At 41.2% G+C, this 24,183-nt stretch overlaps 1 protein-coding gene across 1 annotated transcript in view; it reads left to right on the top strand.

Moving 5' to 3' along the window:
* UTP20 (UTP20 small subunit processome component) overlaps nucleotides 1-24,183 on the top strand; it is a 116,297-nt gene that overhangs the window by 13,536 nt on the left and 78,578 nt on the right. Inside the window, exons 11-20 of the mRNA XM_044677506.1 lie at nucleotides 1,076-1,153; nucleotides 2,192-2,370; nucleotides 6,318-6,476; nucleotides 6,835-6,923; nucleotides 7,860-7,965; nucleotides 9,993-10,143; nucleotides 13,467-13,529; nucleotides 13,958-14,116; nucleotides 16,240-16,316; nucleotides 21,837-21,916. Of these exons, the coding sequence (XP_044533441.1) occupies nucleotides 1,076-1,153; nucleotides 2,192-2,370; nucleotides 6,318-6,476; nucleotides 6,835-6,923; nucleotides 7,860-7,965; nucleotides 9,993-10,143; nucleotides 13,467-13,529; nucleotides 13,958-14,116; nucleotides 16,240-16,316; nucleotides 21,837-21,916 (1,141 nt within the window). The remainder of the gene's footprint in view (nucleotides 1-1,075; nucleotides 1,154-2,191; nucleotides 2,371-6,317; nucleotides 6,477-6,834; nucleotides 6,924-7,859; nucleotides 7,966-9,992; nucleotides 10,144-13,466; nucleotides 13,530-13,957; nucleotides 14,117-16,239; nucleotides 16,317-21,836; nucleotides 21,917-24,183) is intronic.

Below are 24,183 nucleotides of genomic sequence, written 5' to 3'. Positions count from 1 at the left end.
CCCTCCCCCCCCATGACCAACGCACATTTCCACTGGTTGTAACAAGTGTCCTTGTTCAGGGCCTATTTCCATATTGTTGTTAGTTGCATTGGTGTGGTCGTTTCGAGTCCACATCCCCGATCATGTCCGCCTCAACCCATGTGTTCAAACAATTGATTATCTTCTATGTTTCCTCTCCTGCAGATCTTCCTCTGAATGTGGGTAGCGTTTTTTACCATAAATCCCTCAGAGCTGTCTTGTGTCATTGCATTGCTGCTGTGCTCTCAGTGCTTCTTGCTTAGCCCAGGGCAGGTCATAGTAGAGGCTGGTCACAGGGGCTGAAGGTTGACCCAAATGTATTGATAGAGTATAGCCAGGCTGCCGCTGGCACTTTGGATACTTCTAGCCCCTCCATAATGAAGGTACTTAAGTCCTGGGAAGCCAGCATCGCAAAGGTCAGGCCAAGGTTCAGGACTCTAGTGTCCGTCACCTCAGGCTTAATGCTCATGTTTTCTGTACATGGATCCTTTCTCTGTAGGCTGTTATTCTGCTGTGTACAACATGAGTTCTTATCCTGGGGTCTGTAAACTTGTTAATGTAGCATTTGAGAACTCGATTTCCATACATTTGGTTTCCTTTAAATTCTCATGGATCATAGCCAATGTATTTAATAAACACACAATTCTGTGAAGGAATCCTCTATGGCCCCTCCAGACTGATGGCCAAGGTAGGAGGCAGCACAGTTTTTTAGAAGCCTTGGCTGTGGAGTCCCCCTCCATGGCTTACTGCCATAGATGGTTCCCCTTCATCTGCCATTAGCAGGCCATAGATATGTCAGAAGAGCCCCTATAGACCACCTCATTAACCCTTTCTTGATAGATGAGGTTCTGGGGTCAGACAGGAGAAATGACCTTTCTGGAGTCACACACCCCTTTGGCAGAGCTGAGATTTGAACTTTGCTCCTTGAAATGGCTCTTTCCATTCTCCTATAGGATTTAGTTTTCAGATTTCACAATATCCTTGACTGGAGTCACTCATGAGAGGCTGCCCCAGGCCAGTGTTTTTTGCCTCTAACTCTCTTATTTTTGTTCCACAGACTTTCGAAAGTGGATTTGAACGACGTTTGATTTTTGATTTTTCCAAAGTGATGTTTACTATGAAACAGTTTGAACAGGTAAGTCAGGTATGAGGTTTTAGAACAGGGATTTTTAATTGGAGGTCTTTAGGAAATTTTGGGGAGCCTACCAACTTGTAAGGGGAAAAAAAAACCTTTAAATTAATGTTGAGTGTTCTTTGTAAACTTATATTTTGTTACACATTTAAATATATTATTCTGACAAGGGGTCCATAAGCTTTACCAGAATGAGTGCCTGAGGGAATCCTTGCCTTGAGAGATATTTGTCGCAGAGTGGTCTGAATGGCAACCTCACTTCCTGCCAAATCTGCCTCATGTAAAGCCTCAGTGGAGTCTCAAATTTTATTCTCTTCCCAGGGAGGGGTGGCTGATTTCACACAGTTAGCCCATCCACATCTGTGCTTCCCTTCTCCTTTGCTTGTTATTAGGTCTTTTTTCATTAGTCAAACAAGGCATTTATTAAGTGCTTGCTATATGCTAGGCTTTGTGTTCAACCCAGAGCTGAGACAGGTTAAGGTGATTTGCCACCTGATGCTTATTAAAACAGATCTTTTTAGGTAGCTGCCACATGCCAGGCATTGTCCTAAATGCTGGGGATTACAAATACAAGTATGACAAATACAAGTATGCCCTTGAGGAGTTTCTATTCTAATGGAGAATCTCAACCTATAAGGGGCCCTATGAAGCATCAGATGGCAGGGAAGGGGTATAATTTGGAGCCAGGGGCCAGGAAGTTGGGAGGGTTTGGTTCTGAGGACAGGGTGGTTCCATGGGTTCCTTTCTAAGGCAGGGTTCCTATGGAGAGGAAGTACAAGTAGTGGCCTATGTTTTCAGAATTCCTTTTGGTGTTCAGATTTGGTGTGGAAATGGTATTGAGAGAGATCTTAGAAGCCCTCTAGTCCAACCCCTCATTTTACAGAGGAGGAAACTGAGGCCCATAGGGATTAAGGGATGTGTCCAAACCATGTAGGGCATAACAGCAGAGTCAAAACCTGAACCCCCAGTCTAAGGGAATAAATGCTTCTCAATACCATCCCCTAGCTAACTACTTTGAGGGCTCCCTGTGCTTTCTTTTAGCTTTTCCTGCCAACCTTCTTAGAGTATGTCGAGAACTGCTTCTTGACTGATGATGATGCTGCCAAAGATGAGGCCTTGGCCATCCTGGCAAAGCTCATTCTAAACAAAGCTCCACCACCCACCATTGGTTCCATGGCCATTGAGAAGTACCCTCTGATTTTCAAGGCAAGGCCCATGGGGTAAGTAGCTTGTTGGATCTCCCCGTTAAAGACTGAAGGATGTGAGAAGATTGTAAGAAGCCACATAGCTTAATCAATATTTAGTTATTTGTGCTTTTGTTGGGGAGATTATGTTTATTCTGCTTGGTGCCAGGTGGCAGATGTTGGTGGGGTAGGTGTTAAGGAGGCCCATAACCTTGACTACAATTAAATTGGAATTGGGTCCCTGGTGAGAGAGCTGAAGATCTGTCCAGCCATTCTGGAAAACAATGGAGATACTGTAGAGAAGTCACAAAAGTGTAGGTGCCCTTTGAACCACCAGTCACATTACTCAAGGAAGTCAGAGGCAGGAAAAGACCCCCGTGGTTACAGACATGTTGAGTATTTTCTATATTAGCAAAAGTAGGATGTGTTGTCTTTTTGTCTTTTGTTTTTATAGCAATATCATTTTGGATACAGCTGTTGTTTTTTTGTCACACACCCCCCTTCCCCCCCCCCCAAAAAAATTTATTAATTTAAACCAGCTGAAAACAGCTGACAGGCTCTATTCTGGCCCCATCTGTGGGGCCGTGTCCATGATCCCCTGCCTCTCCAATGAAAGAAGGGGAAATTCCTCCATCAATGAGAGGCTGAATGAATATTTGCCATGAATGTGATAATAAAGCATTCATCTTCAGGTTAGGCTAGACCTGGGGTCCTTGACCCTGTGTTTTTTTGTTGTTTTGTTTTTAATATATTGATAACTGTATTTTGATAAGATTAGTCTTTTTGGTGGTCCCATGTATTTTATCTTACTTATTTTAAACCCTTGCATTCTGTCTTAGAATCAATACTAAATATCTCTTCCAAGGCAGAAGAGCAATAAGGACTAGGCAGAGTGTCTTAAGGCCAGATTTGAACTAGGAACTCCTGTCTCAAGGTATTCTAGTTTTGTCCACTAAATCACCTTGTTTCCCTTAAAACAATTATTTTCAAAAGACTTTGAGCTATGAGCTTCCCTAGACTGCCCAAGGGGTCCATGGCCCAAAAAGAGTGAAGAACCCTTGGATGGTCCCTTGAGGTTCTGCCAAGTTCTCATATTTTCCAATTAACTGAATTTTCTAAGGGGGGAGTTGAAATGGCCCCTCAAACCCCAAGTAAGTCTACCCCCAAACCACGAATGATTATTTGCTTTTGCCATTTATAAAAAGATCCACATATACCTCACTCTGCTCCCTCCCTTGTTTCCTACTTTCCATTTTGCTTAAGCCAACACAATGGATTTATATTTTTCAGGCAGAGGCCCAGGATTAAATACTTGCCACAGACGATTTGTTGAAGGCCTCAAAGAATTGCCTCTATTTTTTTTTTTAACATTTATCAACATTTATTTTTTAGAAAAGTTAACATGGTTACATAATTCATGCTCTTACTTTCCCCTTCACCCCCCAAGCTTCCCCTCTCACCCCCCCATGGTTGATGTGAATTTCAACTGGTTTTAACATGTGTCATTGATCAAAACCTATTTCCAAATTGTTGATAGTTGCATTGGTGTGGTAGTTTCAAGTCTACATCCCCAATCATGTCTGCCTCAACCCATGTGTTCAAGCAGCTGCTTTTCTTCTGTGTTCCCACTTCTGTAATTCTTCCTCTGAATGTGGGCAGGGTTCTTTACCATAAATCCCTCAGAATTGTCCTGGGTCATTGCACTGCTACTAGTACAGAAGTCCATTACATTCGATTTTACCACAGTGTATTGGTCTCTGTGTATAATGTTCTCCTGGATCTGCTCCTTTCACTCTACATCAATTCCTGGAGGTCTTTCCAGTTCACATGGAATTCCTCCAGTTTATTATTCCTTTGAGCACAATAGTATTCCATCACCAGCAGATACCACAGTTTGTTCAGCCATTCCCCAATTGAAGGGCATGCCCTCATTTTCCAGTTTTTTGCCACCACAAAAAGCACGGCTATAAATATTTTTGTACAAGTCTGTTTATCTATAATTTCTTTGGGGTACAAACCCAACAATGGTATGGCTGAATCAAAGGGCAGGCATTCTTTTATAGCCCTTTGAGCATAGTTCCAAATTGCCATCCAGAATGGTTGGATCAGTTCACAACTCCACCAGCAGTGCATTAATGTCCCAATTTTGCCACATCCCCTCCAGCATTCATTACTCTCCCCTTCTGTCATTTTAGCTAATCTGCTAGGTGTGAGGTGATACCTCAGAGTTGTTTTGATTTGCATTTCTCTAATTATTAGAGATTTAAAACACTTTCTCATGTGCTTATTGATAGTTTTGATTTCTTTATCTGAAAATTGCCTATTCATGTCTCTTGCCCATTTATCAATTGGAGAATGGCTTGATTTTTTTTTTTATACAATTGGTTTAACTCCTTGTATATTTGAGTAATTAGACCCCTGTCAGAGTTTTTTGTTATAAAGATTTTTTTCCCAATTTGTTGTTTCCCATTTGTTTTTGTTTGTACAAAAGCTTTTTAGTTTGATATAATCAAAACCATTTATTTTACATTTTGTAATTTTCTCTTAACTCTTGCTTGGTTTTAAAATCTTTCCTTTCCCAGAGATCTGACAAGTAAACTACTCTATGTTCACTTAACTAGATTGGCATGGGACATGGTCTGATCTGGCCTGGAGGGCCAACAGGGGGGAGAATCTGCTGGGGCTGCTGTCTGTATTTTAGAGATAGCGAGGCCCTTGGTGAGGTTCTTAATAAACTAGAGCCAGAAGGAGTGTTTACTTGGTTACTATCAGCATGTGAATGAAGGCTGTAGAGAAAGGCCATGGGCCAGAGGCAGCTATCTGTCAGTAAATACAACAAAATTCAAGACCACAGCCCTCCTTCCTGACTGGCTTCAGTTTTATCACCTTTGATTTCTTCGACCTCACCTCCATTCTGCATGGCCCTCTGCTGCCTAATATGGAGTAAAGAAGACAGCAGCCCACCAGAACTCCAGCACACATCAGTGGCATGTGATGCTCTGCACAGGGGGAGTGATGGGCTTCTTCTCATCTTTTTTTTCATGATTGTTAACCATCTTTCTTGGGAGTTGTACTTGGTTGGGAGAGGTCATTAGTTGGTATTTACTGGGGAGAGTCTTGTGTACAAAGAGAACAGATCAGTAAACCTTAATTTAAATTAATTAAATTAAAATAAATTAAACAGATCAGTAAACCTTAATATAAAAATAGCCCCCTCTCCCACCATGGCCCCCTTTATAGAGAGGATATCATTTTAGAGTCATCTCTCTCTTTCTGCTTTTTAAGCAGGTCACTTAACTGACCTCATCTCCTCTGCTCTGAAAACGAAGGGGTTGGATGAGATGGTTTCTGGGGTCTTTCAGCCCCAAGTCTGTGCTCTGGTGGTGGTGTGTGTGTCTATGTCTGTCTGTGTGGCTGTGTCTGTGTGTCTGTGTTTGTGTCTCCCTAAAGCCTTAGTGCCTAAGGAAGTCTATCAAAGGATGTCCTCATATTCTGCCACCTGGTACTGGTTTTTCATTTGTAAATGGGCAACTTTGCCTGGGTAGCAACAGTGTTTTGGTGATTTTGGGACTGAATCTCTTAGAAGGAAGACCTGGGATCCTTTCGCCTATGTGTACACGTACCAGTATGGTATGGTGGAAGGAAGGAATACTTGTGGGGGGGGAAGTGCTTATGGTGCTTAGGGGAGACCCTAACTTTTCTGGGCCTCAGTTTCCTCACCTTGTCAAATGAGGTGACTAAATGTTTCCTCAGTCCTTTCGGTCCCTTCTGAGGTTTAGACCATTAAACCTTTGATCCTGTGATTGTCCCATCAGAGCATTGACACGGCTCCGTGGTTTGTAAGCATCCTGCTTAATTAATTGAAGGGAAGCCAGGGAGGGATTGTGGGGTGGCTGACCTCCTTGTTTAGCTGTGTCCTCTGACTTTCTGTCTTAAGGGTGTGTTCATTCCCTTGGTCTTCCTCCCTCCCTCCCCCTTTGCAGACCCCGTACGAGACAGAAGAAAACCAGGACAACTGGAGAGTTAGAACAGCTGCCAGTGCTGGGTCATATTTTGTCCCTCCTCCAGTTACCAGTGAACAGAGGCACAAGTGCTTCTCTTTCTTGTCCTTGGGCAGCCCTCGTGGTGCTGCCTCATCTTCGGTAAGAGATGGACCTTTCTTCAGTATGGCTTTAGTGGGGTGGAGGGAGACCTGGTCTGACTCTGGGATAAGGAGTTATCAAAAGAGGGGCTTTTCACACTGGCAAGTCCCTGCTTCAGTGGAATCATACATTTCAGTCTTTACTCCCTTGGGAGTGAATCCAGATTCGATATGCTGACCTTTACTTCCTAAAGTTGGCAATCGATGAGCATTTATTAAACATCTTTGGTGTGCCAGTCACTTGTGTGTGTGTGGTGGTGGGGGACATGGTGGGGTCCTTGCCCTCAAGGATTGTCACCCAACAAATAAGCTGTTTGAAACTAATGCTCTTTCTTCTCTCCCTCCCTGATTCTGAGCAGCCCGATGGAGAAAGAGAACCTTGTGCCTCTGGTCACAAAATTCATAGACTCCTTCTTTGCAGCTGTTGATGAAGGAAGTATTGGTAAAGGTGGGTGGCAATCTGCTTTTGCTTATATCTCTCCTGTGCTTCCAAAGCAAATGAGAGCTCAGAGTGCCTGGGGACCGGGGACCTTATCTACTGGTCCTTCTGCTTAGGTGGGTCTTAAAGACCTGGAGAACACAAGTGTGTGTGTGCATGCCTCTTGAGTCATTAAAAAACAGTTGCTATTCCAAGATTCCTTAAACATGCATGCACATACAGACACAGTCACACATATACACCAGAATTTGTGTAGACTGGTATGAATTAGAGAAATTGGCCACTGGTACTACGAATTCATAGGAAAAGAAAGAGAGGTTTTGCCCTGAAGCACTGATTTAAATCCAAAAGGGGTCTATGCCATCTTTCTTCCTAGGAGATGAGTTTCCTAGAGTATTCTAATTTTGCCAAGCACCCTCCTTCTAACGATAACTAACGGTTACAGAGCTCTTGACTGTGTGATCTCATTTTTTTCCATACCCATCCTGGGAGGTAGGTGCTAATACAAGAGGTTCATAGGGACACTCAAGGTTCCATAGCTAGGGAGAGTCTGCTGTGGGATTCAAATTCAAGTCTTCTAAATTCCATGCTCATTGTTCCATCCTCCACACCAAGCTAAAAAAGAAATCCCATTTCTCTTACTTTGCTTGGAGTGTACCCTTTCCTCACCACTGCCCCCCCAAAAAAGAAAAAAAAATGGACCCATGTCCTTGTGAGGTATGTCAGATTTTTTTCTTTTCCTCCTTTTCCTTCTTTTGTTCCCTTGGCATTTAGATAGGTATTTTGATCTTATTTCAGAACACAATTATTAAGCACCTGCTGTGTGCTAGGCATTGTGCATTTAAAAATACTCAAGAGTCATTTCTTTCCAGAGGTTGAAATTAGCTTCAAGGGTGAATGGGATGTTGGTTTATTAAGTTACTTCTCCTGTTTTCTGCCCCCCAGGGGACTTTTTTGTCCTGTGCCAGGCAGTAAATGCTCTGCTAAGTTTAGAAGAGTCTTCCAAAATTCTCCAGTTGGTTCCTGTGGAACGAGTGAAGAAAATGTTGGAGTAAGTAAAATTGTCTCTTGGATCTTTTCCATAGTTTAACTTAAAACAAACAAACAAACAAAAAACACTGATGAGGGAACAGGAGTTTGTAAAGTACTGAACAAATACTATCTCATTTTATCCTCAGAAGCATCTTGAGAATTAAATACTATTATCCCAATTTTATGGAGGAGGAAATAGGCAGACACGAGTTGCTGGATTTCAACTTGGGATTTCCCACCTCCAGGGCACATTCTTTATCCACAGTGCCACTTAATGGTTTCTGGAGAAAGGAATTGGAGAGCCAGGAAGGCTTTTCTGATGCCCTTAGATCTGATCCCTGTTTATCTGTAAATCCATCATACCCCTTCTGAAAAGGGATCATTTTTAGTTTTTGCATCCAATCTGCTACTCCACCTCTGTAGTTAATGGGTATACTTTTTTATTTTAGGCATGTTGATTTTATTCAAGGATATCCCTATAATATGACAGAATATTTCAAGCAACAACTTGTCCCTAAGAAAAATAGCAATGTGTTTAGAATACAGTAAGTTAGAAAAAGTTAAAAAAAAATACTTAAATTAGTATAATTGTATTTTCTTCTTTCAAATGCTTTCCATAGAACAGCAAGACCATTAGAAATCATCCAAGGGTATATTTTTTAATAATTACACTTTATTTTAACATTCATTTTTTTAGAATTTTGAATTCTAAATTCTCTCCCTCCAGCATCTCCTTGCACCCACTGAGAAAACAAATAATGCAATATCAAGCTTGCTTATGAAGTCACGAAGAACATTAGCCATATTGCCAAAAATTTTTTTAAAGCAAAATTTAAAAATAAAATTTTAAAAAGTACTTCAGTATACACTCAGAGTTCATGAAGGAAGATAGCACCTTTTTATCATGAGTCCTTTGAAATGTCATGGATCGTTCTGTTGCCTAGAATAGCTTAAGTCTTTCACAGTTGATCATTGAACAATATTGCTGTTGCTACATACAATGTTCTCTTGGTTCTGCTCATATTACTTTGCATGAGTTCTTGTATGTTTTCCCAGGTTTTTATGAAACTGTCGTTTGTCATTTCTTGTAACACAGTAGTATTCTATCACAAACATATATCACAACTTGTTGAAGACCATCCCCTCAATTTCCAATTCTTTCCCTGCACAAAAACTGCCATATTTTTGTATAATAGGTCCTTTTCCTTTTTCTTTGATCTCTTTGGGATATAGACTTAGTAGTATTATTGCTGGGTCAAATAGTATGCAGTTTTATAGCCCTTTGGGCATAGTTTCAAATTTGTTCTCCAGAATGGTTGGACTAGCTCACAACTCCACCAACAGTGTATTAGTGTATCTTTTCTTTGTGGTGCACTTTAAATCAAGCTATGTAACCTGGTGGAAATATTGTTGAGCAGGGAGGGAGGAATGAGGCCTAGGGTTTGTCACTAGCTAACTGTGACTTAGGGAAAGTGGCTTCTCTAACTTTCAATTGCTTTATTTCTTCTGAGTGGAACAGAAGCTCCTTGAAGGTAGGGATATTAATAAATAAATGATGCATGCCTGTTGGTTTGAATAGTGTAACAAGGCACCCATTTATTTATCTATTTACTCAGCCACTCATTTATTTATTTATTTATTTGTTGGTTTATTTTTAAGCCCTTGCCTTTCGTCTTGGAGTCAATACTGTGTATTGGCACCAAGGTGGAAGAGTGGTAAGGGTAGACAATGGGGGTCAAGTGACTTGCCCAGGGTCACACAGCTGGGAAGTGTCTGAGGCCAGATTTGAACCTAGGACCTCTCGTGTCTAGGCCTGGTTCGCAATCCACGGAACTAGCCAGCTGCCCCTAATAAGGCATTTAGACTATGCGACTTTGAAGGTTTCACCCAGTTCATAGTTACAGGGATTCTTTGGGTTTAGGTGTCAAAGAGAAGCCTTTATCTGACAATTGAATTTTATTTTCCATTCCTGCTATTGGGTGCTCCCACAGGGACAGTATCATGTTCGATGGGAGAAGGTGGTAAATAATCAATATTTTGTTTCAGGATGTTCCCAGTGGAGCCTTCTGTCTTGCTGCTGGCCGATCTCTATTATCAGCGACTATCTTTGTTTGGCTGTAAAGAGCCTCTCTCTGAAGAGAATTTAATGAGCTTATTTGTCAATCTGCAAGCAAATATCTCAACTGGTGTATCCAAGGTAATTTTACATTGCTTTGTTTCTTCAGTCCGGATTTTTAGAATTTTGTTTATAAAGTGCCCTTTAGTGTCTTCAGCTTACAGTAGCCTCTCCTGCAGAAGTCCATCTTCCAAGTTATTCTGCCAGTGACCTGTGTGACTGCTACTCTGTCCTTATTGTAAAGCTTTGGACCTCATGGAAGGACACCTACTACACAGAAAGAGATTCATGTTGCACAGAAAATGTTAGCCACAAGGTTAGATTGGCATCTTGGTAGAGTCTGACCCCATCTCTTAGTGCCGGCCAAGATTTCTATGGCTCATAAAAGTTTGCAGAGTACATATGGGCATGCTCTTGTTTGATCCTCAAGCCCAGTGATGTAGATGCTCTTATTATCCCCATTTTATAGTTGTGAAACAGAGCCAAGGACAACATTTACTGAGGCTCTGACTCCTTGGTCTAGGGCTTTACAGGTAGGAGAGACTTCATAAAGGCTTTATAGAAGTGAATGACCCAGAGCAAGTCATTTACCTCCCTTGGACTTGGCAAACCCCATACCACAGATTCACCCCCTTAAAGTCCCAGGCCCTGGCACCACTCCATTAGTGAGGCCCGAAAGTCCAGCCTGGGTGTTAAATAGCTCATGGTGCAGAGTCCTGCAAGCCAGTAACAGAGAAGACAAGAGGCAGCAAGCAGCTTTCAGAATTTCCTAGTCCATAGGCAAAAAAGGGCTAGAAAAATGAGCAAATAGCCCCCCAAAACACTTAATCCTAGAAGATTTCTGTGGCAAAAAAAGCGGAAAATAGTCAATAGAGATCTAGGCAACCACATGCAAAACTTCAAAGAAAAATGGAAATTGGTCTCAAGTGCTAGAAGAACTCAAAAAATTTAAAAAATAAAGTAGGTCAAAGAAAAATGTGGGGAAAAAATGAAAGTAATGCAAAAAGAAAAAAAAACAGCTTAAGCAAAATTGGGCAATTAGAAAAAGAGGCATGAAAATCCAATGAAGAAAGAGGTCTTGTCAAAAACAGAATTGACCTACTGGAAAGAGAGGCAAAAGATCCAGTGAAGAAAGGAGTGCCACGAAAAGTAGAATGGTCCTAAAGGAGGATCAAAAGATTATGTGAAAAATTCATTCTTTAAAAATTAGAATTCTACAAATATAAGCTAATGACTTCATGAGACATCAAGAAACAAATCAAAAGAATGAAAAAAAAAAAAGACTATGAAATATCTCATTGTAAAAATAACTGACCTGGAAAATAGATCCAGGAGAGACAATTTAAGAATTATTAGACTACTCCTAAGTCATCATCACACACAAAAAACAAAACAAAACCCTAGACATCACATATTACGAGAAATTATCCAAGAAAACTGGATAAAATAGAAATTGAAAGAATCCACAGATCACCTGCATAAGTCCCCAAATGACAACTCCCAGGAATGTGTTAGAGTTAAGTTCAAGAGCTTCCAGACCAAGGAGAAAATATTGCAAGCAGCCAGAAAGAAACAGTTCAAATATCATGGAATCCCAGTTCAGATTACATAGGATCTGGCAGCTCCCATACTGAAGGACTATAAGATTTGGAATGTGATATTCTAGAAGGCAAAGGAATCTTGTGTTTACAACCAAAAATCACCTACCTATCAAAACCAACTATATTCTTTCAGGGGAAATTTAATAGATTTCCAAGCATTCCTGAAGAAAAGACCAGACTTAAACAGAAAATGTGATGTCCAAATACAGAATTCAAGAGAAGCATAAAAAAGTAAATAAGAGAAAAAATTTAAGGGCTTCAGTAAGGTCAAATTGTTTATATTCCTGTATGGAAAGATAATATCTGTAACTCTTAAAAATTGTTATCATTATCATAGTACTTAGAAATATATGTACTAAGAAGAGAATGTGGTAGTAAGCTGTTTAGGATGATATGCAGAAAAATAAACATAGAAAGCCTGTCATTGTCTGTCTGGCCAGGTCCCCTAGGGGTTGGCAAGTACCATGCTTTCCTGGGTTGAGCTGGAAGTCCTTGGTTTTCAGCATCTCCCCCAGCTACTGATAAGAGCCAGGCCAGAAAGGCCCTCCCGCCCCTTCAGAAAGATCTATGTCTCCCGCTGGGGCCTAGAAGAAAGTGAGGAAGCAAGTCTCATGCAGATGGCCCTCTGGAGGAGTGTCTCCTCTGAAATTCCCAGAGCCCTCCCTTGCTTTCTTCAAAGGTCTTTCTTTTGGCAAAGTCTAAAAAGACTCATTTTGGCCATTTCAGTTTTATTTCAACCATCAGTTCATGTTTCCTTTAAACGTTCTCCATCACTGAATCTCAGAGGCAGCTGTGAGTAGAGTGAACTGAATGCTGGATCAGAAGTCAAGACTATTTTCTTCCTGCCTCATGCATTGGAGTAGCTGGCATCATGGGGCAGGTCACTTCACTTCTGCCCGTCTCATTGTCCCCCTCTGTTAGAATGGGGGTGGTAACAACAGTATCAGCTTTAAATGGAGGATGTGGAATGCAGCTTGCAAACTCTGAGGTGCTCCATAGGTGCTGGTGATGAGGAAACTGAACAGAGGTTGTTTGTCTTACTTCCACAATGTTGAGGAGGCTGCACTTTGCATCTTGGCTCCATCCTGGGCTGTCCAAGCATCAGAAGCAGGGCATCAGGGAGATGACTGGTCTGCTAGGGCTCAACCTAGGGGAGAGCCTCTTCTCAGTTTGGGCTGCTGCTTCTGTGCAGTGGGGGTGGGCAGAGCACTTGATGGCCTCCGATCTGGGCTTCTGGGACCCTTAGCCTTGGCAGAGTGAGGATCCCGCCCTCACTGGAGGCCTTCAGACAGAGGTCAGATGGACTTATTAGCTCTGTGGTAGGGGGAGTTTTTCTTGGGACTGGACTGGACTAGAGGGTTCCTGAGGTTTCATGAGTTCATCTGGGTTACCCTGGATAAGTCACCTTGTCAGTTTGAGCCTCAGTGCTTCCTCTACAGAATGGGCATAATCACATGACTTCCCCTCCCTCTCACAGGCTTATGGTGAGGAAAGTTCTTGGCCACCATGAAGTGACATACCAGTGCAAGCCCTGTGCCCAAAGGAGATGGGCCGGGGCCTTTGGGTCATGGGAGCTTCAGGCCATCTTGGCACAAGGGTTCCTTTCTTTGGTGCTAAATGTAAGCGATATAGTAACTGCCCTCAAGTGCCTCTCAGTGCCATCTTTGCTAGAAATAAGTAAAATGGACCCTTCCCCCTAGGAGCTTCTGTTCTGTTTGCCCTAAATTGCTCGAAATGAGAGCTCGACGATGGTGCCAAACTAGGGTTGTTTTATTATTATTTTTCTTTTTCTCTCTTGATTAGATTCGACTTTTGACACTAAGAATCCTAAACCACTTTGAGGTGGAGCTTCCTGCAGCAGTGGAGGTACTGTAACATATTCAGTGACTCACAGCTATTAGTTCCCTTTCCTTACCTCTTGTTCAGGAAAGGGTTGGGTTAGCCCTCTCATAAAGTAATACTGCACTTAGAATTAGGTCCTAGATTCAAATCCTACTTGTTCAGATGACCTGTGTGTCCTTGGCAAGTTACCCGACTTGTTTCTCTGAGATGGAGTAGGCCAGCTCTAAATCCTGTGTGCTAATAGAAATAATGAAGGTGACCCTTTTTTCCTTTCTTTCGTTTATTTAAGTTAAAATCCTTTTGTTTGAAATGTGAAATGCCTTAGGAGAGTACATCAATATCACTTTAAAATTTTTTAAGAGAAAATTTTTATAATGCTCTTTTATTCTTATGTCACTCACAGCTTTCTTATCCTGCTTTTTCACGTTTGACATGAATTTGTTTTTGCTTAGGACGATGGGCTAGGGGAACATCAGTCTATCTTTGCCACATTGCTACAAGCCGAACTCGTCCCAGCAACTGTAAACGATTATAGGGAGAAGCTTCTGCATTTGAGAAAGCTAAGACACGATCTGGTTCAGGCATCCATCCCTAACGGACCCTTACATGAGGTAACGACAGTATCTGTGGGGTCCAATGGCTTTCCCTTGGTAGACTTGCCAGCCTGGGGGTTGGAGACTGGACACATAAGCTCTAGCTTGCCCCTGTGGGCCTGAAGCATCTGGAAGAACTCTTGAGTCCTTGGGTCTTGATCTGCTCCTCAAACCTTCCCACTTCCCCTGCCTCTGTTCCTCACCCACTTTCTTCTGACAGCTCAGTCTGGGGCACGAGCCGCTCTGTTCCTCCCCTGAGAATGCTTCCCTAGGCACAAGGGAGCCTGTGCCCCTGGATCACCAGCCCTGGCCCATCTGCCATCTGCCCATGCAGCCTGGCTAGAGGGGCAGAATCGGGGTTGCAGAAATTGCTCAGTCTCTCAGGACTGTACTTGCCCTGAGAAAATCAGTCAGGCTCTTTGGAAAGATGGGGGGGGGCAGTTTCTGAAAATCCCACTTCTGTTTATTAGCTCTTCTCTGGAACATAGTGCTAACTTGACAAAAGTAAGCACCTGTGGTTCCTTGCCTCTGCCAAGAATCAGGGCACTTTCAGTCACTCTCTTGGTCTTTTTGTTTACATTATTGTAACTGGGTCAGTCATCTTCCTGACTCTACCCATTTCACTTTGAATCAGCTTATAGGAATCTTCCCGTGCTTTTTTGTCCTCACATTTATGGTTTTTTAGGGCCCAAGGTGTGACAGAATGTGGGATTCAGTTTAAGGCTTTTGAAATACATGTGGTCTATAAATTATCCTCCATTATACTCCAGCATATCTCACTTTTGGTTTTGTGGCATGTGATTTCCCCTCATCCTGTATAGTGTTCAGTATACTACTTTACCAAAGTCAGATGAGCCTGATAATGTTCTACCGCTTCAGGAAGACAAAGAAATGGAAGTCATTCATGAGAATGCAGGTTAATGTTCCTGGCACCTCCCACTGGAGTCAAGCTCTCAATGAGATTTTGAGGAAAGCAGGGCGTAAAGTCTCTGTAGAACAAGAGACTGAATCTTGAAACTGGTTCTTTTTACCCCTCTTGACTCTGAGCTCTGTAGTGTGCCACCTTCTTTGTCATGGAGATATTGGGCTATCTGCGTCCCAAGATATTACCAAAGAGGTAGCCATAGGACAGCTAATGCCAGACAAATGTATGAGCCTCACAAGTATGGTTCCAGACTTAGGGAAGTTGGCATTGCTTAAGCTTGCTTTGGTGAGCTCAGCATGTTTTTAACATTCATTTTAAAGAAATAAACCTGCCCAGAACTGCCCTTATTTTTTGATCTCTACACAGTAGAATTCTGTCAATTTTAAATGTAGATTTTTTTTTTAGTGTACATGTATATTAAGCTTTGTAATAATGTGAATATAGCATGTACGTACACATTAGATAATATATATGAGCTCTAGATTTTTCCTAGTTTAATAAAACTAATGTGTATGCCTGTGGGGAAAAAAAAATATACCTCCTGTCTGCCAGGCCCTAATGGAGGTACAAGGGCCAAGAGGGCAACAGTCCCTATCCTCAGGGAGCTACCTTCCTGGAATGCTACTTCATTGAACTTGGAAGGACAGTTTTTGCTTCTCAGTGCACTGTTGAAGGAGTCTTAAAACTAGGTCTGATGTGAGGATGTGGGTAATATAAACACCGAGAGACTTGGGCTTGAGGCACTTGAAGTCAGTCATTCATCCCCTCCTTTTTAGCTTATTTTTAGAGTGATTTCCACTTCATGAAAACAAGTTTATGGTTATGCTGCCTATCCATGGTAGCTGTTATTTTTTCTTGGGCTACCATAGTCACTTCTGGGAGAGCCAGAAAACTTATTTCCTAGTTAGGGAAAGCTCTCAGCCCCAGCTTGTGTTGGCTGAGTTTTTCCAGGCTCTTCAGTTCCCACACCTCACTCCTTGCTGTTCACTGGGAATTTAGACTTTTACCTAGAAGAGTGAATCTGCTTATCTAGCATAGTACTACTACCTTTACATGCAAATATGAGCCCTGGTTCAGCAATATCAAAATCTGACATCTAAGATAAAGAAAAATATAGAAATTTAAACACTTGATATTCATTTTTTAAAATCTTATCTGGATTTATTTTATGTCCATCTCAACAATCCACTTCAACCTTCCTTCTTTTTATTTCCAGGTCCCACTTCGTTATTTACTGAGCATGCTCTATATTAATTTTAGTGCTCTCTGGGATCCTGTCATTGAGCTCATAGCGTAAGTGTGGGAAACGTAAGGGTGGAATGATGATTGTGAAATGGCTGTGAGAGGTGGGGCTTAGAGGGTGGCGTAGCAGAGCAAGAATAATTTTATTCCTTGGTAATGTGGTCTAAATGCTAAAGTAATGAGAACAGGGGACAGCTAACTGGCACAGTGATAGCACGCCAGGCCTCAAATAGGAAAGACTTGGTTTCAAATCTGACCTCAGATGCTTCTTTAGCTATGTGACTTGTTTACAAGTCATTTAATCCCAATTCCCTAGGCCTTACTCTTCTGTTTTAAGGTTGTTACTAAGACAAAAAAATAAAGAGTATTAATTAAAAAATAGAGGAATGAGAACAAGAAAGGATCAGCCTTTGCACAGGAAAAGGCAACCCCATCTAGAAACATGATTGCCCATCTTCATGACATAGTAGAAAGGACTCTACTTGGTCAGAAACCTTGAGTTCAAGTCCTGCCTCTATAACTACTATTCACTAACTCTGTGGCCTGGGAGGAGAAGTTACAGAATCACTGAATCTTCATTTTTCCTCATCTTGGGATTCTTCCTTGCTAACCTTCCTCACTCGATTTACTCTCACATAGTGCCTGACATAGAGTCGGGAGGCCGAATAAATCCTCATGGGTGGATTAACTGGGTGGTTGTGGAGATCAAGGGGAAGAAGGTATTTGATGCACTTTGTGTCCTATAGAGTGCCAGGATAATAAGGGAGTATTTATGTAGAAAGGCCTTTGCAAATATTTTTTTGTCCCGACAGTCCTAGGAGGTATGGGAGCTGTTATTATCCACATTTTACAGATGAGGAAACTGTGACTTAGAAGGGTTAAGTGAAGTACTTGCCTGGGATCACACAGGTAGTCCATATTTGAGGCATAATTGAGCTTATCTCTTCCTCACTCCATGCTCAGCCCTTTGCCCACTAGATTTAGAGCCACAGAGGACTATAGGGATCCTCTAGTCCAACTCTGACTTGTTTAGAGAAAGTGTCCCAGAGATGCCAAGATCCCAAAGTTAAGAATTTTTATTCAGGGGTCTCAGACTCAAACCCATTGCTAACATCGTGTGGCCTTACTGGTTATAGAAAATCCATTTTATTTCCTGAGGAACTTCCTTTCAAAAATAGTACCTGATGCGCCAAGAGAATTTTAGCAGCAATATGACTTTATTTAAAAAGCATCTTTTTCAGTGTGAAAGCATGTGTGCAGAAATCAACCTTTTGGCAAATTTGCCCTTTTTTTTGAGAGAAGTGCTATGTCTTGGTGCCTGACCAGGGAGTCTGTAGACTTGGCTGTGAGTCCTTACTCTGCTTAGTTTTGTGACCCTGACTATTTCAGCTAATCTCTCTGGGTTTCAGTTTCCTTATCTGTAAAATGGGGACGATAGTCAAGGAAGCAAAAGTTAATATTAAGCCCCTACAGTCTGCCATATATTTTTCTGGGAGTTGGGGATGAGGGAGAAGGGATTCAGCATTTATATGCCAAGTACTGTGCTAAAGCACATTACAAATATTTTCTCAATTGATCCTCACTACAACTTTGGAAGGGAGGTACCCTTATTATCCCCATCTTGCATTTGAGGAAACTGAAGCAGACAGCGACTTGCTTAGGGTCCATAGTGTTATGTTCAAACCTTGGGAATGTGGGTCTCACCTTGATTGACAAGTGAGACAGTTGGAGACATCGGAATGTTCCCAGATGCCGTAAGCCAGGGGCAAAAGTTGGTTGGCCTGAGAGTATAAATACCCCAACAGCCATCTGGAAGGGGCCTTTGACCATTGATCTTTGCGGTCTTGGTCCTGGACCATTGATCTGTGGGTCTCTGACCGTTGGTCATTGGTTCTCTCTGAATCTCCCTAGATCTTTAGGCATCTGAATCATCATAGCTACTTAGGTCTCTGGGCCCAGGTGGTGACCAAGAGGAGGGAGGTATAAGAAGAAGGGTGGTTTGTTTTTAAGGGTGGTTACTTCCTGAAGGCTGTGATGGCTAACACATCACAAAAAAATAATAGGAAGCTGAGAGAGAAACCATCACTACAGCTGCATTCAGCAGAGCAGACTCTCTGGTTTGGCAGTGGCTAAGCTGAATCAGAGGGGTTTGTTAAGAACAATAGCTCCAGCTTTATAAATCAAGAAAGCCTCCAGTCCTGAGGGATTATAGCCTATAGATAATAGTCTGACAGGGTTTCCAATCCCCAATCTGTATCCTGATAATCCTTTCCCTAATTAAGATCAAAGATAAATTATTTAATAAGTACCTTCCTGAGTGGTCATTATATCATGACCCTTGGGGAGGGAGCAAACGCAGTCAGATGAACAACATGATCCAAGGCTAATCAGAGCCCAATACTAATAATTGATCCAACCCAGGTGGGAGCTGAAGGGTTACCCATCCACCTGACCATTTAGGGTCCTGCCTGGGCACTGTTATTTAGAAAAGGGAATTATACCATCAAGCAAAGGTGACTGGGTTGGTGTTCCCCAGTCACCAGCAACCTAGGGGAATACAAAGACACAGCTTCCCTCACCAATATCCATATATCCCCCTAGTAGTACCCTTTTATTTCTTTATAATAATAGTTAGTACATGTTGAGACAGCATTTTAACTCAGATCTTTCTGACTCTTTGCATAGCACTTTATTCACCAACAGAATGAAGCAGTTCCTGTTCTCAGAGAGCTCATGTTCTAATGGAAGAGAGACCATGTATATATGTGAGCACTTATCAGACATGTAAATTGGCATTCACACAGCAACACAAGGACATCTTGGTGGGGGGAGGGAGGGGTTGTGGGTTATGCGAGGACCAGCAGCTGGAGTTAAGGAGTTTGAGCCTTGGAAAGAGGGATGGTCATTTGTCGTCTTGCTCCTAAGACTCATTGTGGGGTGTGTGGAGGTGATTGATCCCACATTTTCAGATTGTTGGGTCCTAAGCTCTGACAAGACCTCTGTTGGCAAAGTTTGGGACAGGGTATCAGCCTCGCTTGTGTTCTGGATCCCCTGGACTTGTTATGCTGAGCCTGTGGACCCCTTCTCAGAATTTATAAATGCAAAAACTAAAATGCATAGATTCACAAAGGAAACCAATTCCATTGAAATACTGACCATGAAGTTGACAGACCCCAAGTTTATTGTATGATGAACCAGCTGCCAGATAGTGTCTTCTATCTAAGTACCAGCCTCAGTAAATTTAAAGATGCTTGTCTTCCCCAAGCTTAAACTGCAAACCTAGCATAGCCCCTGGCACGAAAGGAGCACTTATTTAGTGCTAAGCAATTAGTCATATACTTGGTGCATCTGAGTGTATGTATGAGGGGTATAATCATGTATTGGAAATATTTTAGTAATGTCCCCATCATTCACATCTGGTGCATTTGCACCTCCCAAGATTGTTGGGACAATAAAATATTTACAAAGGACTTTCTATATAAATGCTCCCTTATTATCCTGGCACTCTATAGTATACAAAGTGCATCATATACCTTCTTTTGTGGAGATCCTTTGATCTCCACAATCACCCAATTAATGATGCAAATCACAGAACTATACATAGCTACTTAAAAAACTATTAGAACCATTAGCTTTGACTTGAGGTAAATAAAAAAAGGAACCTCAACCCAATATGAAGTTACTTGGATTCCTTTTTTTTCAGAGCATAAAGCATCTTTGTAAAAAATATTTTTTCTTTTTCTGAGTTTGAATCCTACCTGAGACTCTAGCTGAGTCATTCTGGGCAAATCAGCCTCATTTTTTTAATGTGAAATAAGGACAGTGACAGCACTTCTCTTAACAGGACCATTATAAGGTTCAAATAAGAGAACCATATAAAGTACTTGCAACCATAACAGCTATAAATACTAGCTCTTATTGTTATTTTTCTATCACATTGATTTCTGTGTATCCCTTTTCCTTCCATTCCCAGTAGGTCTTGTTCTGTAAAGAGAGAACAAGCAATTCAGGGAAAAAGTATATGAGAGCAGTGTGGGCAAGAATCCATACTCCTGGTCCTTTCATCCCTACAGTAAAGGAAAGGTGGTTCTTTTTGTAGTAAGTGAGCAACTTCAATGTTTTCTTTTCAGAAAGTACCTTCTTGTGCATTTACTTTTGATGGTTTTTGTTTTTTTTTAAATATCTTACTACATAAGTAGATTTTGATTTCCTCATATGGATTTGGTGAGATTACCAGATTTTGCATTTAAGGCTTCCACAGAGCTGGTAATTTTCAATTTGGCAGAATATATTTCTCTATTTGATCTTAACTTTGCACATATGTGCTAATTGAACTTTAATTATTTCATAAATGGATGACTTAGAAAAGTATGAAGATTCTGAGGCAAGTGATAGTACTCCTGGTTTTGTGATCTCTCAAAAGGTGAGCCAGCTCATAATGCTCAGCATTCTTTTAAATTATCTGGTTTTTGGCCTATTAAGTTTAGACTGTTGATGGAAGGTGGCTTCTCTTAGGAACAGAGAGTGTTTACATCTTTCGTGTAATGGCCAGGCCTGATTAAGACTAGTCCTTTGCTACTTGGGTCCAAAATTAGACTAAAAGGACACAATTATAATCTGCACAGTAGTTAGCATGAGCCATGGAAGGCTGATGGGAGCAAAGAAGGGATGATGCAGTTGCACATAGCTTCCCTGTGGTGGTTGTGCTGCTTGTCTAGAGCCTAACACAATGCTCTGCCAAGGTCAAGGCCATGACCTTTAGTTCTTTGAGCCAATCAAATCTCAGGGGCAATAGCAATATCTTTTTCTTTTTTTTTTTTTTTTTTTAAACCCTTAACTTCTGTGTATTGGCTCCTAGGTGAAAGAGTGGTAAGGGTGGGCAATGGGGGTCAAGTGACTTGCCCAGGGTCACACAGCTGGGAAGTGTCTGAGGCCGGATTTGAACCTAGGACCTCCTGTCTCTGGGCCTGGCTCTCAATCCACTGAGCTACCCAGCTGCCCCAGCAATATCTTTTTAAGAAAAAACAAAACAAAACATCCTAACTTGGCATGGGAGCAGGTGGTTTAGGCTATTGCTTCCATCACAGGTCAGGAAACTGAAATTTTTTTCCCTTCTCTAGCTTGATTATACTTGAATGTAGAGGAGGAAACCCTGCCATGGTTAAAACTGTTAGTTTTGTTTGGGTTTTTAAAAAACCTTTACCTTCCATTTTAGAATCAATACAAAGTATCAGTACCAAGGCAGAAGAAAGGCAAAGGATAGGCAGTTGGGATTAAATGAGTTGCCCAGGGACACATAGGAAGTGTCTGAGGCCAGATTTGAACTCAGAAACACCTATTTCCAGGCCTGGCTCTTTATCCACTGAGCCACCTAGCTGCTTCTAGGTTATTATTCTAAGAGACACCTAACTATTTTCTCCTGAACGCGAGTGGCTTTCCTCTCCATATTTATTGTCTGCTAAACCTTACTCTATCTTGTAATACTAGAAGTCTTTTTTTTTGCAATGAGTTCCCTGAACTCTTGTATTCAACCCTTCCAACTTTACCTAACCTTATTTTTCTGTTTCTTAGTTCTCATGCCAATGAAATGGAAAACAAAGAGTTCTGGAAAGTCTACTATGAACATTTAGAGAGAGCTGCTACTCGTGCTGGTAGGTAACATTATTTGGGGTTATTTAAAGGTTTTAGTTCTGTGGAATTTTTATATATTTATTTTACATGTTCATTTACACCTGAATTTTTTGAACTATTTCATATTCTCTTTGGTGACTTTTGTTTTCTTTTTATGAAATGGTTTCTTTTGGCATCCTAGAAGTTATTTTATATAATCACAGAATACCCATGTAGGATCTTAGGATCATAGATTTAAAGCTGAGACTTCTGAGGTTAACCAACCCAGCTATCTCCCTTTTTAAATGAAAAATGGCTTAAAGAGAGGACTTTCCAAAAGAACTATGAGGGTAGAAATGCAAAACACACACACACACACACACAAAAACCTTATGACTTATGACTTGTGTTTATATGGATATATGATTTGGGGTTTCAGTTCTTTGATAAAAATTAATATGGAAATAGATGTCAAGTGATAACATTTGTACAACCCAGTGGAGTTGCTTATTGTTACTTATTTATTTAATTAAACCCTTAACTTCTTTGTGTATTGGCTCCTAAGTGGAAGAGTGGTAAGGGTGGGCAATGGGGGTCAAGTGACTTGCCTAGGGTCACACAGCTGGGAAGTGTCTGAGGCTGGATTTGAACCTAGGACCTCCTGTCTCTAGACTCTCAATCCACTGAGCTACCCAGCTGCCCCCAGTGGAGTTGCTTATTGACTCTGGGAGTGGGTAGGGAAGAGGAGAGGAAAGATAAATAAATCATGTAAACATGGAAAAATAGTTTTAAAAATAAAATCAAAAAGAAATAAAAGCAGAAAAAAAGAGAGGCCTCTCTAATGAACTGTAGAGTTAATAAATATAAGCCTGGATTCAAACTCCAATCCTCAGTTTCCAATATATGCAGGACTCTTTTCACTCTACTTTCCACTGGACTCTATTTTCACAAAGCCACATGGCTGGTTCCTGTGCTACTAAAAACATTCAGGATTGTGTTTTCCTAAGTTTTATTGGTGCCTTTTCCTGTATTACATCTTTCTCAAACTATAAACCTCCTTTGTAACCAAGAAAACACTGAAGTAAAACAAACCCATACAAATTGCTGTGCCTTTCATTGTTTGCAATAAGCAGGCACTTTCTTCTTTCTTTTCTATTCTAGATTAGTGAAGAAGTTTCATTATCTTTTCTTTGGAACAGATATTGGTTACAACTCAGTTCAGCTGTCTTTCTGTGTGTGGGCTTCCTTCCTGCCCCCCCCCCCCCCATTTATATTATGTAGTGATTGTGTTTATTATTCCCTTGAATTTTTGTATTGTATCACCTAATTCAAATTTCCATTGTCTTTCTAAATTTTCTCATTCTTAGTTTCTTAACTGAACCACAATATTCAATTATACTGATATATAACACCACAAAAATGCCAGGCTGAGGAGTTTGAATTCTGCCCCAAAGGCAATAGGGAGCCATTGAAGATTTTGATCAAAGGAATGAACATTCCAGGTCTGGGCATAATAAAGGTTATTCTGACAACAGAATGGGGGAAAGCCTGAAGAGGAGAACAGGGGGAAGACCATGTCATAGGAAGGAAGCTCTGACCTCTTAGGAGGTGCTAATGAGAGCTCCCACAAGGAAAGGCAGTGAGACTTCCAAGAGTAGAGATGAGTGATGCCTTGGGGGTTCTCTTTATTTGTATCTTAGGTTCTTATGTTGCTTACATTTCCCATTGTATTCCAACCCTTTCCCCTTTACAACAAAGATCATCCTTTATAACAAAAGACCAAAAAAGAGGGTGAAAAAATTCCATAAAAAAACGAAGGGAGCAAGTCTGACAGCTATGATTTCCCCACATCTTTAGAGGAGCACCAGAATGCCTTTCCTCACATCTATTCTCTGGGGCCAGTGTTAGTCTCTATACTTCCATAACATTTATTTTGAGGTTGTTGCATCCATTTATTTTGTTTTAGTTGTTGGTTATTTTGTTTTCCTGGTTCCATTTATGCCGTTCTTTATCCATTTATATAAATCTTACCCCAATTGCTTACAGCACAGAAATATTTCCTTCCATTCATGTACTGTAGCACTTCCTACCTAATGAGCACCTATTTTGTTACAAGTAAAAAATACAACTACAAATATTTTGCAGTATATGGGCCCTTTCTTTTTGTTGTTGAACTCCTAATTAGAGCAGCTTAGCAGGGGAATCTATTGTCAAAGGGTATTGCCCTTTTTTTTTTTTTAACATTTATTAATATACATTTTTAACATGGTTGCCTGATTCATACTCCTCTTATCCCCTTCACCCCCCT

This window comes from Gracilinanus agilis, chromosome 5 (assembly GCF_016433145.1).
Source record: "Gracilinanus agilis isolate LMUSP501 chromosome 5, AgileGrace, whole genome shotgun sequence".
Classification (NCBI taxonomy): Eukaryota; Metazoa; Chordata; class Mammalia; order Didelphimorphia; family Didelphidae; genus Gracilinanus; species Gracilinanus agilis.
This window is presented reverse-complemented; position numbering and strand designations above follow the sequence as displayed.